The sequence below is a fragment of the Podarcis bocagei genome (assembly GCF_964188305.1).
Source record: "Podarcis bocagei genome assembly, chromosome: 8".
Classification (NCBI taxonomy): Eukaryota; Metazoa; Chordata; class Lepidosauria; order Squamata; family Lacertidae; genus Podarcis; species Podarcis bocagei.
In genome coordinates, this window is record NC_138133.1 from 18,595,515 (window position 1) to 18,610,420 (window position 14,906).

General features: G+C 44.2%; 1 protein-coding gene and 1 long non-coding RNA gene across 9 annotated transcripts in view; one reads left to right on the top strand and one right to left on the bottom strand.

Annotated features, from left to right (window-relative positions):
- The window catches only part of LOC308593934, a 373,867-nt gene that overhangs the window by 114,649 nt on the left and 244,312 nt on the right, over nucleotides 1–14,906 (top strand). The window lies entirely within an intron of this gene.
- LOC308593732 (cadherin-10) overlaps nucleotides 1–14,906 on the bottom strand; it is a 419,208-nt gene that overhangs the window by 5,144 nt on the left and 399,158 nt on the right. For 7 of the 8 annotated variants that reach the window (XM_081206334.1, XM_081206330.1, XM_081206331.1 and 4 more), the window contains exons 7-11: nucleotides 10,394–10,647; nucleotides 5,957–6,093; nucleotides 5,194–5,315; nucleotides 1,704–1,812; nucleotides 6–257 (exon numbers count right to left, since the gene is read on the bottom strand). In XM_081206334.1, coding sequence (XP_081062460.1) covers nucleotides 6–257; nucleotides 1,704–1,812; nucleotides 5,194–5,315; nucleotides 5,957–6,093; nucleotides 10,394–10,647 — 874 coding nt within the window. Of the gene's footprint in view, nucleotides 1–5; nucleotides 258–621; nucleotides 1,593–1,624; nucleotides 1,813–5,193; nucleotides 5,316–5,956; nucleotides 6,094–10,393; nucleotides 10,648–14,906 lie in introns of those variants that run through there. The other variant, XM_081206336.1, reaches the window with a different exon arrangement.

Below are 14,906 nucleotides of genomic sequence, written 5' to 3' on the forward strand. Positions count from 1 at the left end.
CTTACCCAGGAGAATCACGATGCAGAGCAGAATGGCAATGAGTGCTCCTGTGCTAAGACCTGCTGGAAGGAGCAAAGCTTCAGCATTGCAAGACTGCATGTTTCCCCGGCTGTCGCAGGCACACACCCGAATAGTCAGTGTGCCAGTGCTGCTTTGGATGGGGTAGTCATTGTCGGATATCACCACTGGCAGAAGGTAAGTACTGATTTCATGCCGGCTAAAGCCATTCCTCCTCGTCAAAATCCGGGCAGTGTTATCTAGACCAGTTAGCCACAAACAATGTACACATTACAACAAAACCACAGAGCCATGCACTCAGTGTTACATTAAGAAAACTTGAACAGACTTCCCATTAAATATTTCCCCTGAAGCAAGCAGTCGGCTATCTTGTGTGCGCAGCCTTCTGACCCAAAGCCACAGTTCCACATTTATTGACATTTCCCCTTGCCATTGTGTTTTAAATGAAGAACAAAACCCCCACAAGTTTGCCGTTAATAATGCGAGCTAGCATGAATAATATTCAAGGCCATGAATGTTCCCCTCCATTTCCCCTTCACTCAAAAGAACCGGTTTGTTTCCTTAATGAGCAATTTTGTTGTTGTTGTTGTTTTGTCCCCTAACAGGAATTGAGTGGTGTGGGACATGGGATATGACTCCATAATCAATGCATCATAGACAAAACGCAATGAAAACCCCAAGAAATTTCTAGCTAACCCCATAGACTATCTGAATGATTGAAGGTGCACACTAGTAACTGAACGTTTTCTGGATTAAGCTAGGTAGATGACAGATATCCATTATTGGGTCTCTCATCTCTGAAAAAAATGGTGGCTGATGTGTTGCTGGGGGATGGATTTTTCACTGACTATTATATATGATGATTAATCGCAAGCAAGAACAGTATACATTCACTGATCACATACTAGGTAGGACTCTGCCGTCATACCCTGCTTGTGGGTGTCTCAGAAAACAAAAAATAAAGTAAAGGTAAAGGACCCCTGAACGGTTAAGTCCAGTCAAAGGCGACTATGGAGTTGTAGCGTTCATGTTGCATTCAGGCCAAGGGAAGCCAGCATTTGTCCACAGGCAGCTTTCCGGGTCATGTGGCCAGCATGACTAAACTGCTTCTGACGCAACAGGACACCATGATGGAAACCAGAGCACACGGAAATGCTGTTTACCTTCCCACTGCAGTAGTACCTATGTATTTATCTACTTGCACTGAAGTGCTTTCAAACTGCTGGGTTGTCAGGAGTTGGGACAGAGTAATGGGAGCTCACCCATTGCAGGGAATTCAAACCACTGACCTTCTGATTGGCAAGCCCAAGAGGCTCAGTGGTTTAAACCCAGGGTGTCTCAGAGGCAGCCAGCTGGACACTGTTGGAAATTAAATGCTTGAGTAGGTGGACCAGCCCACCATTTTGCTACTACAAAAATCACTGCGGAATGGGAAATAAGAGTTTATCTGGAGCTAATCTACGGCAACTTGAAATGATGGGATAGGTTTTGTTCTAGAGCACTGTTCAGTGGTTCAGTGGGCCAGAATAGTGCCTATTCGTCCTTTGAAAATGAGTTGAAACGTGTCTTTATTTCTATGCCGTGCTTCTGAATCCAGTTACCCAACTACACAAAAATGGGAATACTGCAGAAATGTGTGCAAAGAATCACTCCTCTCAGATCCCCAGATGTCTTATTCATTATACCTTCATTGTCCTGGACTGTGAAATTTGGATTAACAGCAGCTAAACTGAAGAAAAACTTTTGTCCTCCGAGGGGATCATCTTTGTCAACTGCACTTATGGTTTGTATTAGCTGCAGAGAAGGGCAAGGAAAAACAAGTTGACATTTGTAAGAAGGTTGTCTGATTGCTCTGAGAAGTACAAGTGGCCTTGAAGGACGCTTTCAAAATATGTTTCTGTGTTTGCATGGTACGTAACATTTATCCACCCCAAACAACACAGTAAAGTCAAATGCACATTACATTGTTTACTTGGTTTCTTTTTATTCCCCAGAGCTTTAGTAGGCAACTGGAGGCTCAGGGGCCAAATCTGGCTTCAGAAAACTTTGCATTTTGCCCCATATCCTTTGTGGCCCCCCCCCCAACACACTATTATTCACTTGAGCTGCTTTCTTCCAAAAGGAGATATAGGCAATCTTTAATCTATCTTCCTGCAGTAGGAACACGTAAGACACGTTTGGATAGTTTATCCTTGCCCCATCTCCCACAATGTTATGCCTTTCAACTCCTCTGCACAAGAAAACAGATGGGAAAATGTAGTAGGAATGCCTAAGGGAAGGACTTTGGCTACCATGATTCATCTTTATGCAAATCAACTTCAGATTTATCTTAACTATGATTTACTGAAACAAACCAACTTCAAACTGTGATTTATGAAGCCAACCTGTTTCAACGAGCCATAAGCTGAGATTAATCACAGTTTAGGCTTCACATGTAACACTAAATGGCGGTAAAATGAAAATTTCCTCTCTCCTCCTTGCGGCTGCTTTGAAAAAGGATAGGGAAAGCGAGAGTAAATGAAATCAAGCCTTAGTCACATAATAATAAACCATGGTTGAACGTTCTATTCAAATGATTTTGTTATGTCAGAACCTAAACAAACTGCAATTAATCTTAATTGTGAATTAGGGAAACAAGCCAACTTTAAACATTGGTTTACAGTTCTGGTTTGTCCCCCTATATCATACTTGAGGTTCAGCTAACCACAGTTTCCGGTTCATACATAATTATAAACCATGGTTAACTCAAATCAGAAGCAAAAGTTTCTGGCCTTTTTGCAACCCCAGCAATGGAACTCAGTGGGTGATATTGGGCCAATAGCTGTCTTTCAGCCTAATTTAGCACATAGGATTGCTGTGAAGATAAAATGAAGAGAAGGAGAATAATGTGTGCCACTTTGTGCTCCTTAGAGGCAAGACAGAATAGAAAAGTAATAAATAAATGCATAACTCCCAACTAAATCAATATGGAAGAGGAAATTAAAATGTCTTTGCCTATTTATCCATTTGGGAAGAATGCAGTTGTGGACACAGTCAAATGCTACAGACTCTTTAGCCTTTGTTCAGTTCAAAATATGAAATCTGTTGAAAATTAGTTGTAAACCAGAAAAATCAAAAAGCTTTTTTCTGCCCCGCACAGGTATGTGACTTGCAATTTGTTTTGTAGCCTGGTCATGTGTATCAAATTCAACAGGCATGGCATAAACTTAAGACCTCAAATGTGACATGGGAAGTAATGTAAATACATCTAAATCTTACTCTATTTGTCACCCTATATCTGAGAGCTTATATTGGGGTTTAGCTAAAGCAGCGGTTCTCAACCTGTGGGTCCCCAGATGTTGTTGGATTACAACTTCCATCATCCCTGAGCTCTGGCCTTGCTAGCTGGGGGTGATGGGAGTTGTAGTCCAACAACATCTGGGGACCCCCAGGTTGAGAAAGGCTGGGCTAAAGGAATCCAAAGTGCTACCCAAGATGTTGATAGCTGGGGGATGCAGTCTGTTCTCTCTACAGGTGAACTCAGGGGTGATGTGTCCCTTTACACCATCTGAGGTGAAATGAGAAAGTGCTGCTCTCTGCCAGCCCCTGCCATTGTGCCCCATCCCCTATTTCCACCATTGCCGGGGAGTGCCCCCACTCTAGCCAAACTTGGCAAGAGCTGAGGCGTCCCTCAAAACATTGCCTCTTGTCTTCTCCACCCAGGGGCAGGGGGAAAGATGAGCAGCAAAACTGTGCACACGGATGCTCCTTCTCACCAGTGAGAAGTGGGTGTTCCACCAGCAGCACCAGTGATGATACAGGTGGGACAATGCCACATGCTTCCACCACCTGAAGCACCACCTGAAGCTTTCTCATTGGTGTGCTGACTCCGGGTTGAGTAAAAAGGGAGATGGTTGCTCTTTCTGGCTTCAGGGTGCTGCTAAATCACCCCGAGGACAGAGAGTGTGGGACCATTTTTTTTTTCCTGTCCCCAACCTGCCTGCTGCTCTGTCTGCATGGGGAGTGGGTGGCCGGCTAATGATATTCCAGTGCATGCCTTAGCTGCTGACAGAAAGTGCCTGGCAGCATAAATGAAAATGGTGAGTCGAGGGAGAAGTTTGTCAAATTCCCCCTCACCCTTTCTGAGTAGAAAACTCTGGCTCAGCCTCCGATAGAAGTAAACCCTGTGGAAGGATGGAGCACAAAAGCTTCCCTTAGATACTCCTCTGCTCCCCTCTGACACGAAACATAATAGAAGCAATGTCACATTATTCTCCCTGCCAATTCTGGCAAACCTTTTAAAAAATCCTCCTCCCTAAAGGTGAGACTGTGTGCCCCTCCATCACCCCCACAAAAGTGGGAAAGCGGTTTGGGGGGAGGAGTGATTTGAGCAGACAAACAGCAGGAAGTGAAAGAGTTAAGGTGCCCCTGTTCTCTCACTCTTCCCATTTTCTTTCTCCTCAGGAGGCACAATTGTGAGTTGCAAGAAGCCCTAATGGCCGGTACTTTGCTGCTCTTGACGGCAAAGTCATTTCACATTGATCCGAGTACAGTTCAAAGCATCTCCTAAAGAGGCAAAGCAAAACAAATGTTTGTCCTTCTGATGCAAACAACTTTTTATGCTGTTGTGTGATTTGCCCACAGAAAGCCTTTTGAGATAAAAACCGGCATTTGCATAAAAATAGAAGGCTGACAGTGATGTTTTAGAACACTATCCATGTCAAGTCAAAGCGCAATTGAGTTATGTAGCAAAGGATGCTTAAAAAATGATTACAAATTACTGTTTGTAACATATAACGCTTTCCTCCATGAAGGCGGCACTGAATGCAATTAAGAGGGTGGTTTTTTTAAGGGCAAATCCGAGAAAACAACTGAAGAGAAACTGTTTTCTTTTGGGGGGTGGGGGGAGGGAGAAAGGAGCTTGATGTCTTCCGAGCACAAAGCTTCCTTTTGTGGATCTGCAAGAAAGTCATTTGGTAATTTACATGTTGATGTAGCTGGGAAGCATTGCTGTACAAGGCTGGAGTCTGATTTGCTGGCAGCCATTTCCCCCCTTTTCATGTTAAGTTCCCCAAAATGCTCTCAAAAGCAATCTTTCACTCTTAAGGAATAGACACATTATTGTAAATGAATGACTTGGTGCCTGTTCCCATAACAGAACCAAATAGCTTTAAACATTTCCATAAATTGACTTACTTGGCCCGCTCTCGCATTTTCACACACAAAAGTATCATAAAACACAGCAAACTGTGGTGCGTTGTCGTTCACATCCAATATCCGAACGTAAACAGAAACGCGAGTCATCTCTTTGGGGTTATCTGTCAAAGCAGGGGGGAAATCAGTAATCTTTTAAAAAAATAGATTCTCTTTGCTATCAGAACTAAACTAGGAGGCCATGGATACATGGCACTTTAAGAACAAAAATGGGGGGGGGGGCGACCCAGCAGTTTCACTATATGAATTTCTACCAGCTAAGGCAGAATCTTCGATGCCACAACTTCAACACACAGAATTATAGATGACTAAACTAGGAGGTCCTTTAATGTGTTACTCATACTTTTTGAGGGAGAGTCTCACCCTTAGGGGACCCTCTGACAGCATCTGTAGGATGTGGGATCTGCTGCAATCCATGCTCCTGTCACGCTACTCTGCTCACACAAAAGGTATGGGGGGCCCCCTACACCATAGCTCCTTCCCAGACCAGCATTGACCCTCCCCTAAACAGAAACAATTCTGACATGGCGAGAAGCTCCTAAGAGCCTACCTACATGGACTTCTCCAGTGTGGGTCTACCAGTGTCCTGAAGGAACAGACACTGCAGCAGCTCCCACATACTGAAGCTTAACATCACATGAGGTACTGGGTCTTCCACATAAATCCAAAGAAAAATTATTTTGCACAATATTCTCTTCTCATGCAAACATGAAGAAAACACTTGCGTCAATAGCAATGAGCTTACTGATTTCAGCTGCTATCACACTAAGATTGTGCCACTGTGATATTTCTCGGTCAAGCATCTTGGAAGTATAAATAGATCCATTTCCAGAATGTATGTTGAAGATTCGGTCAAGGTCAGTGTGGCGATCCAAAGAAAACCTAAATTGGATCAAGTAGAGAAAGATTTGCCAACTGAACACTTTCATCTTCCTATAAGAAACAGCCATTCCAATTCAGTGTTCAGACAGATGTTGCATCACTAGAGTCATGGAGCCACCGGGAAGCTCCCGATCCAAATTCTATTCAGACCTATCTCTTCCCAAGATTCTTAAGAAATCATGAAAAGCTCTCTGCACCCCTCCCCCATGACAGTTCCTGAAGCCATTTTGCATGATGGATCATGGACTCGATGATACAGAAGCACTTCCAATTCCCACTTGACTATTCTCATGCATGAAGCAGAAGAACCATGAGGAACGGAGCAGCCCCACAGGCGGCCATCAGAAATGCCTCTGAAATGTTACTGAGTCTATGTTCCCTTTGCTGAAAAAGTATCCAGCTCGTTGACATGTGATACGTAAATTGTAATGCTGGGCTCACACCGGTGGTGGTATAAAACCTGCTTCAACTTCTACTTCAGTGATATGTCTGTCTTTGCTCTCTCTTCCTCCTCATCTCTTATACTGACTATGATAATTTCCTCCCAGCTTTGTCCTCAATGTTATTTGCTTTCTTAATCTTTGCTCCCTTTCATTCTCTTCTCTTTTGGTGACAGATCCCTGTTTGCCCTAAACAACAGAAACTCAGTTCCATATAGCATGTGCAACTTTGGGTTCTGGGCTGTGCATGTGCTTTTAAGATGGAGGTCTTTCTCTATTCTTGATGTTGGCCTTTCTAATAAAGGTCCAAAAAAATGTTCAGAGTATCGATGCCTCAGAGTTGCACTTCCATGAAGAAAGCAACCCAAAGAAGGCGGCAGCATTGTCAGTATGAAAAAGAATTATTGCTCCATTTGCCGAGGCAGAAAAGATGTGTGCAAGCCTGTGTGCCAAAGACTTGTGTTAGCACAAATATATATAATCATCACTGAGGAAAATTCATAGTTAATCTCTGTTTTTTTATATGTACAGTGTTGCTGCATCAAGTGTTTTCTGCATTCTGTTAAAAGGTAGAACTGTAAGAACCAAAAACTGTGCTTTAATAAGCAAAAAGGTAACTTTTCTTTCCCTGTGAACTGAACAAGATAAATACAGTCATTTACCTTTATTAGCTCTATTATCTCTGTGGTCCAAAAATATTTAATTAGAATGGTACAGTGTAACCCTGCTGCTCCTTCCTCAAACCCCAGATAATTTCATGGAAAATTGCAAAAATTGTAGGGACAGTTTTTCCCCCGTCCATTACTATCAATAGTTCTAGTTAATTATTCACCTGCAGCTTATTTCACAGAAAACAGGTGATTTGGCCATACTGAACAATGGATTGCAACTGACATCAGTGTCAATGTTTCCTCTTCATTATCTTCTCACAAACCACTATTTATTTTGGCATGGCCGGATTGTGTTGGGTAGGGGTAAGGGGTGTGTTGGCAGGGAATAATTACTGTTAAATTCTTTGGATGCGAAGACCTACCTTACTATATAATAAAAGCGCAAAGCTGTCAACATGCAACCTCCTCCATTGGAGGATTTGTCCTGCTGAACCACAGTCCTGGATGTGCATGAAATCAGGGAACCCGCTATGATATGAAAGTTGTTTTTCACTTTGTTCTCTATGCAGTAGGACAGCTCTTAAGATAACATAACAAAGTTTTGCACAATAGCTCCAGAGATTACGGAGCAAGTGTTTGTCTATGTTTGGTGGGAAATTGACTGCCATTTTAAATCAAGATGGGAGACTGCACCTTTCAAAACTGCAGTGATTTTTTTCTTTTTTTGGTTTCTTGGTGCCTGCCATTAAGCCTCTCCTCCGTACAGAGGGGAGGAGTTGTGAGCAGGAGCCGTTTCCCGCGTTGGCAGGGGGCGTTCCAGCCCCTGCCCAGCTGGCCTGGCCTGGCTGCTGTGCCATGTCCCCAGGCAGCCAACCAATCAGGTGGAGGTTTGGGGGCGGGGTTTTGCTGCTCACATGTGGCCACGGCAGCACTTTCCTTTCATTCCGCTGCTGGTTTTCATCGGATCAAGACCTCTGGAGGAGCTTGTTGTTTTTCGGCTGGTTTGGGAGTGTGGCCAGCGAGAGCCAGGAGGAGCCAATCCTGCAGGGAAGCAGGGGCTCAAGCATTTTGTCTTGGCAGCAGATTTCTGAGTGGAGTGCCTCAAGGGAAGCGGAATCATCAGCAGTTTGGAGACCGTGAGGTTTGGAGACTGGCTTGGGGGGCGGCGGTTGCCTTGCATTTTCTGTGGGTTTCTGTTGCTTTGTCCCCTCTGGGTTGAACTGGCAAATTGGCATCATCCACTTGGTTTTTCGCCTACCTCATAGCAAATCGTCACAACTTTTAGGTATAGGCGGTTAGGCATTGGAATATGTTTGTGTATTGGAGGGCAGGGTGTGGCCACCGCCTTCCCCTCTACTTTATGGGTATTCCGGTAAAGGAATCCGGTGGTCGTGGATCCTGTCTGATGCCCTTGCTGGTGGCTAGGGCCATGGCACGACCCCCGCTGACATCAGGGGGAGCTTTCAGTTGTATTTGCATAAACAGGCTCCTCCCACTGGTGGTTAACCCTTGTTAGACTCACCACTCCCTGAGGGGGTGGAGTCACGCTCTGTTATTTTATCCAATGCCTAAGCCAATACCTCTCACATGCTGTAATCAATAAAGTTGTGACCTTTTTTTAGCTCATTAACCTAATATACTGTGTCCATGTGTCTTTCTTATCCCCATGTGGGTGGCAGGTCCTTGAATCACAACTTAGAAATTATTTCTTCTTGTGGATTCCTAAATAGTGACTCTGGATAGCTGGATTTGAGGAAAGATGTATCTTTTCTTTTATTTCCTAGGAAAAACATCAGGTAATATATCCTATAGAAATATTAACTGGTTTTCTGATGCCATATCCAAGCTTGCTGAATACATTTGCCAGTACTTGTTTGCCCATTTTTTCTGCCATACATTCACATCTTTCATTAACTGTTGCTGAAATTCCTATTGTCATTCCAATAAATAACCAAACTGCATGGACATACATTAATAAAGCTGTCATATAATGGAAACAATAGAACAGGATGAGAGAGGAGCTTATACCAATACAGAGCTTCAGGTCTTGGCATGGCCAGCTAACCTTCCTTTTCAGCTCATGTTTGGCTTATGCTATTGTCAAATATGACTGAAATTGATGAAGAAGCCAAACCAGAGTTCTCGTTACTTCTTGGTTGTATAAATATCACATATAAACAGTTGAGGAGGAGAAGTAAAATAACATGCTTCTGAAAACAAAACAAATCCATAGAGCTGAACCAAATATTCATGATAATGCTCCATTGTTCTCTGAACATTCATTGAATATGTAATAGCTGCAAAATGATATCTAACAATTGATTTTGAGATGTGTTTTCAATAATTACAACAATATTTGGCAGTAGATGGTATGCTATACTTAAGTCTTGGACTGCATTTGGAAATTGATATGCTATGGCATAAGTTGAGTTTGGAGAAGCATATCTGCTTAATAAGCTGAAATATCAGTGAATTGATTAGTTGTGCTTATGGGTCTTTGCTCCTGCTTTTACTTGAGGAATGGAATGAATAAACCAGCAACTCTTCCATTAACTGTAGTTGCCTGGTAACAGCTTCAGAATAAGCCAGGACAATATACAGTGGTTTGGTTGAAAACCTAGCATGTCCTGAAGCTGTTAACTATGGTTTTCCAATTAGTAAAAAATGGCAAATAATGAAAGATTTCATTGTTTGCTCCCACTGCGAAAGGGACATTCTAACTCACCCATTTTGAGATTTCATATTTGATGTTTGTCAAAACATTTGAATGTCAATTTTAGATTTAAAGTTGCATAGTCAATTTCAAAATTCTGCGTTTCAAGTTTAGTTTTTTTGGGGTAACATTTTGGCTCTACAAAATAAGCTTGGGGGGGATGACACAATGTTGTTTTGTCTTGTGTAGTGAGTGAGATATATACCTATAGACTAGTTTTTTGGCCAAAAGTAAGTATCTGTCCCTAATCGTATCAGAGCAGAGACAGAAATGAGAGACAGAAAGTCACAACATTGCCTTGAAGTTTCATACTCTGGCCTGATAGGCTTCTGAGAATGTCATTCTACATGATCAAAACAATCTTCTTCAAGAATACAGTATCACTCAGTCCAGGATAGAATACCTTAGATATTCCTCTTTATCAAGTACCTCATGCCTACATTTCTATGCATCTCGCCAGTCAGAGTAACAATATCAGCTGAAATAACTAGATATAAAGATGTTATCAATCTAGGGTTTTTGATTCTGGCCTTTACCTGATAGGACCTGCAGCAGAATCTGGATCTCGGGCCATCACAGTGCCTATGATTGTGCCCACCTCAATATCTTCATGGATCTCAAAAAGGTAAGAGGATCTGCTGAAAATGGGAGGCTCGTCCACATCTTCCACTGATATTTTCACAGTGGTTGTATCTTTGAAAGGTCCGAGGTAATAAAATCGTGGGTCGACATATAGATTCTCTGCCTCTACTTTCAAAGTATATAGCCTTCGATTCTCATAGTCCAGTGGCTGTAAGACAACATAGGGGGGGGAACAAAGTCAATAACATGATGACACAACAATGTGTTAGGTGTCAGAAAGTCACACTGTGAAAAGTGGGATAGCATAGCAAGCACCATTTGCCATTTATGTAATGGCAGCAATATCCTAGGTACCAAAGCACATACAATAATGACATATTCCAAGATACATATTGCTTGCTTTATGGTGTCGCACAGGAGTGGCTAACATGTGCCACTCCAAAATGTTGGGATACACCTGACTGTTGACCATGGGTTGGGTGGGAGTTTAGAGTCCCGGATGTAGTGGGTTAAGTGTTGGGTCTCTATCCTGCTTTTGCCATGGACAAGTAGTCATGTATAACAACTAGTGACTCTAGATGGGGAGGGCAAATTTGTATTAAACACAAACACACACACACTCATCTAGCCAATTTGATGAGGACTGGGTGATCACGCAACCGAGGATAGGATTTTACATGTGCACTGGAAGGCTTTTCTTGAATACTGATTTCCCTTGAAGAACTGGAACGCTGGGTTTAGACTGGTAGGGCTAGCCCAACCGTTAGGCAGAGTTAAACATGCAGCTCAGATACACCCCGGTTCTTCCTCCTGAGCCATTCCCCTCTGTCAGATGACAGAGTTGTCCATGCACAAGGCCTGTCCTAATTAGCCAGTTGGCTCTCACATATTGGAAAGAGATTTTCCACTGTCGTGCTTCTGTATATGAAATGGTGAGAGGGCACCATCTTGTCACTAGGCAAAGCAGTGGCAGACTTTGGGCTCTCAAATTTCAGCAGCACCTTTTGGAACGCTAACATTTGGTGGTGCCCACCACCTCTCACAGTCCGTTCTGCAGCATCACTGTGGTGTCCTTTGCAGTGTTCTGCCCAGCGCCACCGTACCGACAACATCACCCTAAAACCAACTCTGGGAAAGAGTGAATAGGCCCTCTCCTCCTCCTCCCCACTTGCCATCTCCCTGTGGACACAACCTGCATCACTGCTCAGAAGAAGAAAGCAATTTGAGTGGAGACTGCTATTATTTTCCCTTGCTTTTGGAACTGCTCGCAGAAGAAGCAGAGGGTTCTGGGATGTGGCCGTAAGCCTCCTGCTGGGATCTGAGTAGTTGCCCAATGGTGCCAGTCCTGAACTTGGCACTGAATCAGACTCTTCTTCCAATTGGGGGAAAGGATGGGTGTGCATTGTTGGGAAGATGTCCACCACTAGAACAGTTGCCTGGCCACTGAATCAGCTACTCATGTCCTCCTTGCCCTCAATAGTACCGCAGCTGAAGCAGGAGCACTGCATAATTGTTCAGACCATGAACTGGCACCCACACTGTGGAGAATGCACATGTGCCAAAATGTTATGATCCAGTTTAGTACCTAGGGATCTGTTTTTCCCAGCCATTTGCCAAGAAAGTTTGAAATGAGTGTCTCAAATGCAATTTGAGAAGAGGCAGATCTACACATCATTGCATCAGATCAGAGGTGGTGACATGACTGAATGCCATTACACCTGGAAAACTTGATTCCAGAGAAAAGGATTCAAGCTTTCCTTTTGATACACTAGCTTTGAAAGTGCAGGGTTCCTCCCTGCCCACTGGCAAATAATTTTAGAAACACTGTTCTCAATGAAATGACCTGGTCTAGTTTTATCAGCATATCAGCTGTTTTTGTGACCTTGGATTCATTGGGCAAGTCACTACTTCCTAACTACCTTCTAATGCAATGGAGTGGTTGCGACTATGCAATGAGACAATCCCATCCATGCCTGTATGAATCAAATTGTCAGAAGGGTTTGATGTAAAAACAAATACTTCACTTGACTCTTCTTTTGCGAATCTTTAGGTAATAGCAGTTTCCATGCAAAATCCAGGGTTTCATCATCAGCACCATATCAAGCAGTTTTATAGTCCACAACATTGGTCAAGTGACCACCATAAGGTTAATTTTATGAATATATATATATATCCTGAATTTAGATTATCTTATGGAAAATCTCTGCATAATCTGGTTCATTTACATTGCATTTCATGAATCTGACATCAGTGAAATTTTGGCAAAATATATGTGACATTTTGTCAGCAAGTGCTTTTTAAAGGGAGAAGATGAAAAGTTTGGAGTTATAATTAGAATACTTCTTTTTTTTGGGGGGGTGGATAGACAAGAGATTCCATTCTCCGATTTCTCTGTGACTGCAGATAAAAAGTGCTAGCTAATTAATGATTTCCAGGGAATGAACAAGCTGAGAGAAAGTGAAGCTTGTCTGACATTGGAGCAAAGCTTCATTAGCATGCACAATATAACAGAGAGATATCAAAAGGTGGACCCAAAATGAATTCTGGAGACATTTTTGAATTTATTTCCCCTCAAATCTTTAAAGTTAAATTAGTGCTCATGAAGGATGCCAGACTGTCTTGGTGCTTAAATCTTCTATTTACTCTGAAGTTACGTTGGCAACAGACACTCCCTTCCCGCATTATTGAGACTCTCCTCCCTCCATCTTAACCTTGTTCTCAAGGAGAACTTTACGTTGTACATGCTAATTATGTCTCAGATATATTCTCAGGTTTTCAAACTGCCAAAGGTTCTGCACCTCAATGCAACAATCTGTCTTCCGAATAGATACTGAGAGGGTGACACAGAATAGCTATGTGGACACCCATTCATTGTGGCTATGCAGGACCTTAACCCCTTGAGAAACTGCTCTGGAACTATGAAAACTGTGTTGGCTTCCCACAAATCTCTAAGGCAGTGTTTCCCAACCCGTGTTCCCCAGCACACTAGTGTGCCATGAGACGTTGGCTGGTGTGCCGTGGGAGGGAGGCGGGCGAGTCGGGCGGTGAGAGGCGGCGGCGGCGAGGATCCGCGTCGAGCCGGGGGCGGCTCCGCGGTGGTGGTGCCGAGCGGCGGGGCAGCGCGTGCAAAAGGGAGGAGCGCGAGACAGCGGAGGAGGAGGAGGCCGGCATGTCCGGGCAGCAGCAGCAACAGCAGCAGCAGCAACTCCCGGCGACGGCTCCTCAAGCCCCGCCGCCGCCCCCTCCTCCGCCCGCTATCGCCACCACCACAACAGCCGCCGCCGCCTCAGTTGCCGCCGTCCCTCAGTCCCTCGCTCTGCTGCCTCCTCCCACCCCCAAAGCTTGGAGGTTCCCCGGCAAGGGGGAGGGAAAAAACTTTCACTTTCGTGCGTCCCTCCCGGCGTGACGCTGCGCGCTGACGTCACGGGGCTGTAATGGTGGTGTGCCGCGAGATTTTTTTCATTAAACAGGTGTGCCGTTGCCCAAAAAAGGTAGGGAAACACTGCTCTAAGGCACTTCCTCTCAAATTTTCCCTGAATTTTGCTTTGGCAAAATATGACAACATCTCTAATGATGACAGCCTTTCCTCTTTTGATACAAATATGAAATACTTTGCATTTGGGTCCACTCTTCTACCTCTGAATGCATTACTGTTAAAATATTTTTCCTACAATAAGCAACCTTTGCTAAATTGAAAGGTATGGCAAATAACTTATGGTTACCAGACGTCCCCGTTTCCTGGGGATAGTCCCCAGATTCACAAAATCCCTCCCTGGAATGTCCCCAGATTTCATTTAATGTCCCTGGATTTATATTTTAAGTGTTCCAGATTTATTAGTCGGGAATGAATGTTGCATGATTGGTTCAGTGGCACAAGACCCATCATATGAGGACTTCCGGTGAGGCAAAATGGCAGGCGCCACATCAGCAAGCAGCTCCTGAAGCCAGCCAGAGCCAACTGTGCTACCAGTCTGGCTCCGGACTGCTGAGACTGCTGCTGCTGCTACTGCCAAGGGGGAACCGGGGAAGCCTGGCACGTCCACTGGGGGAACCGTTGACACGCACACCCCGCAACCCAAATCAAGCCAGGAGCGAGAGCACCCGGTCGACTGCCCAGCAGTGCTCCGGGGCCAGGAAAACCCTGGAGCCGACACAGGGAGAAAGGGGAGAGGAGAAGGAGAAGGAAGAGAGAGAAAGAGGAAGGAGAAAAAAGAGGGGATCCCTGACCTTGCCGCACTGCTGCAGGCGCCACCGCTGAGGAGGAGAGGTAGGAGAGCACCGAGAAGACAAGGACACGTGGCCAATCCCAGGCCTGACCTGAGCCTACTTCATGGCACCTAGCGCTCCAAGAGAGCAGGCCGAGACCCAGAGGAAGGTCTGGCAACAAAGGAGACCACAGAAGAGAAGTGTCCCCGGATTCTTTGAAAAAAATCTGATAACCTTAAAATAACTGCACAGCTATAACTG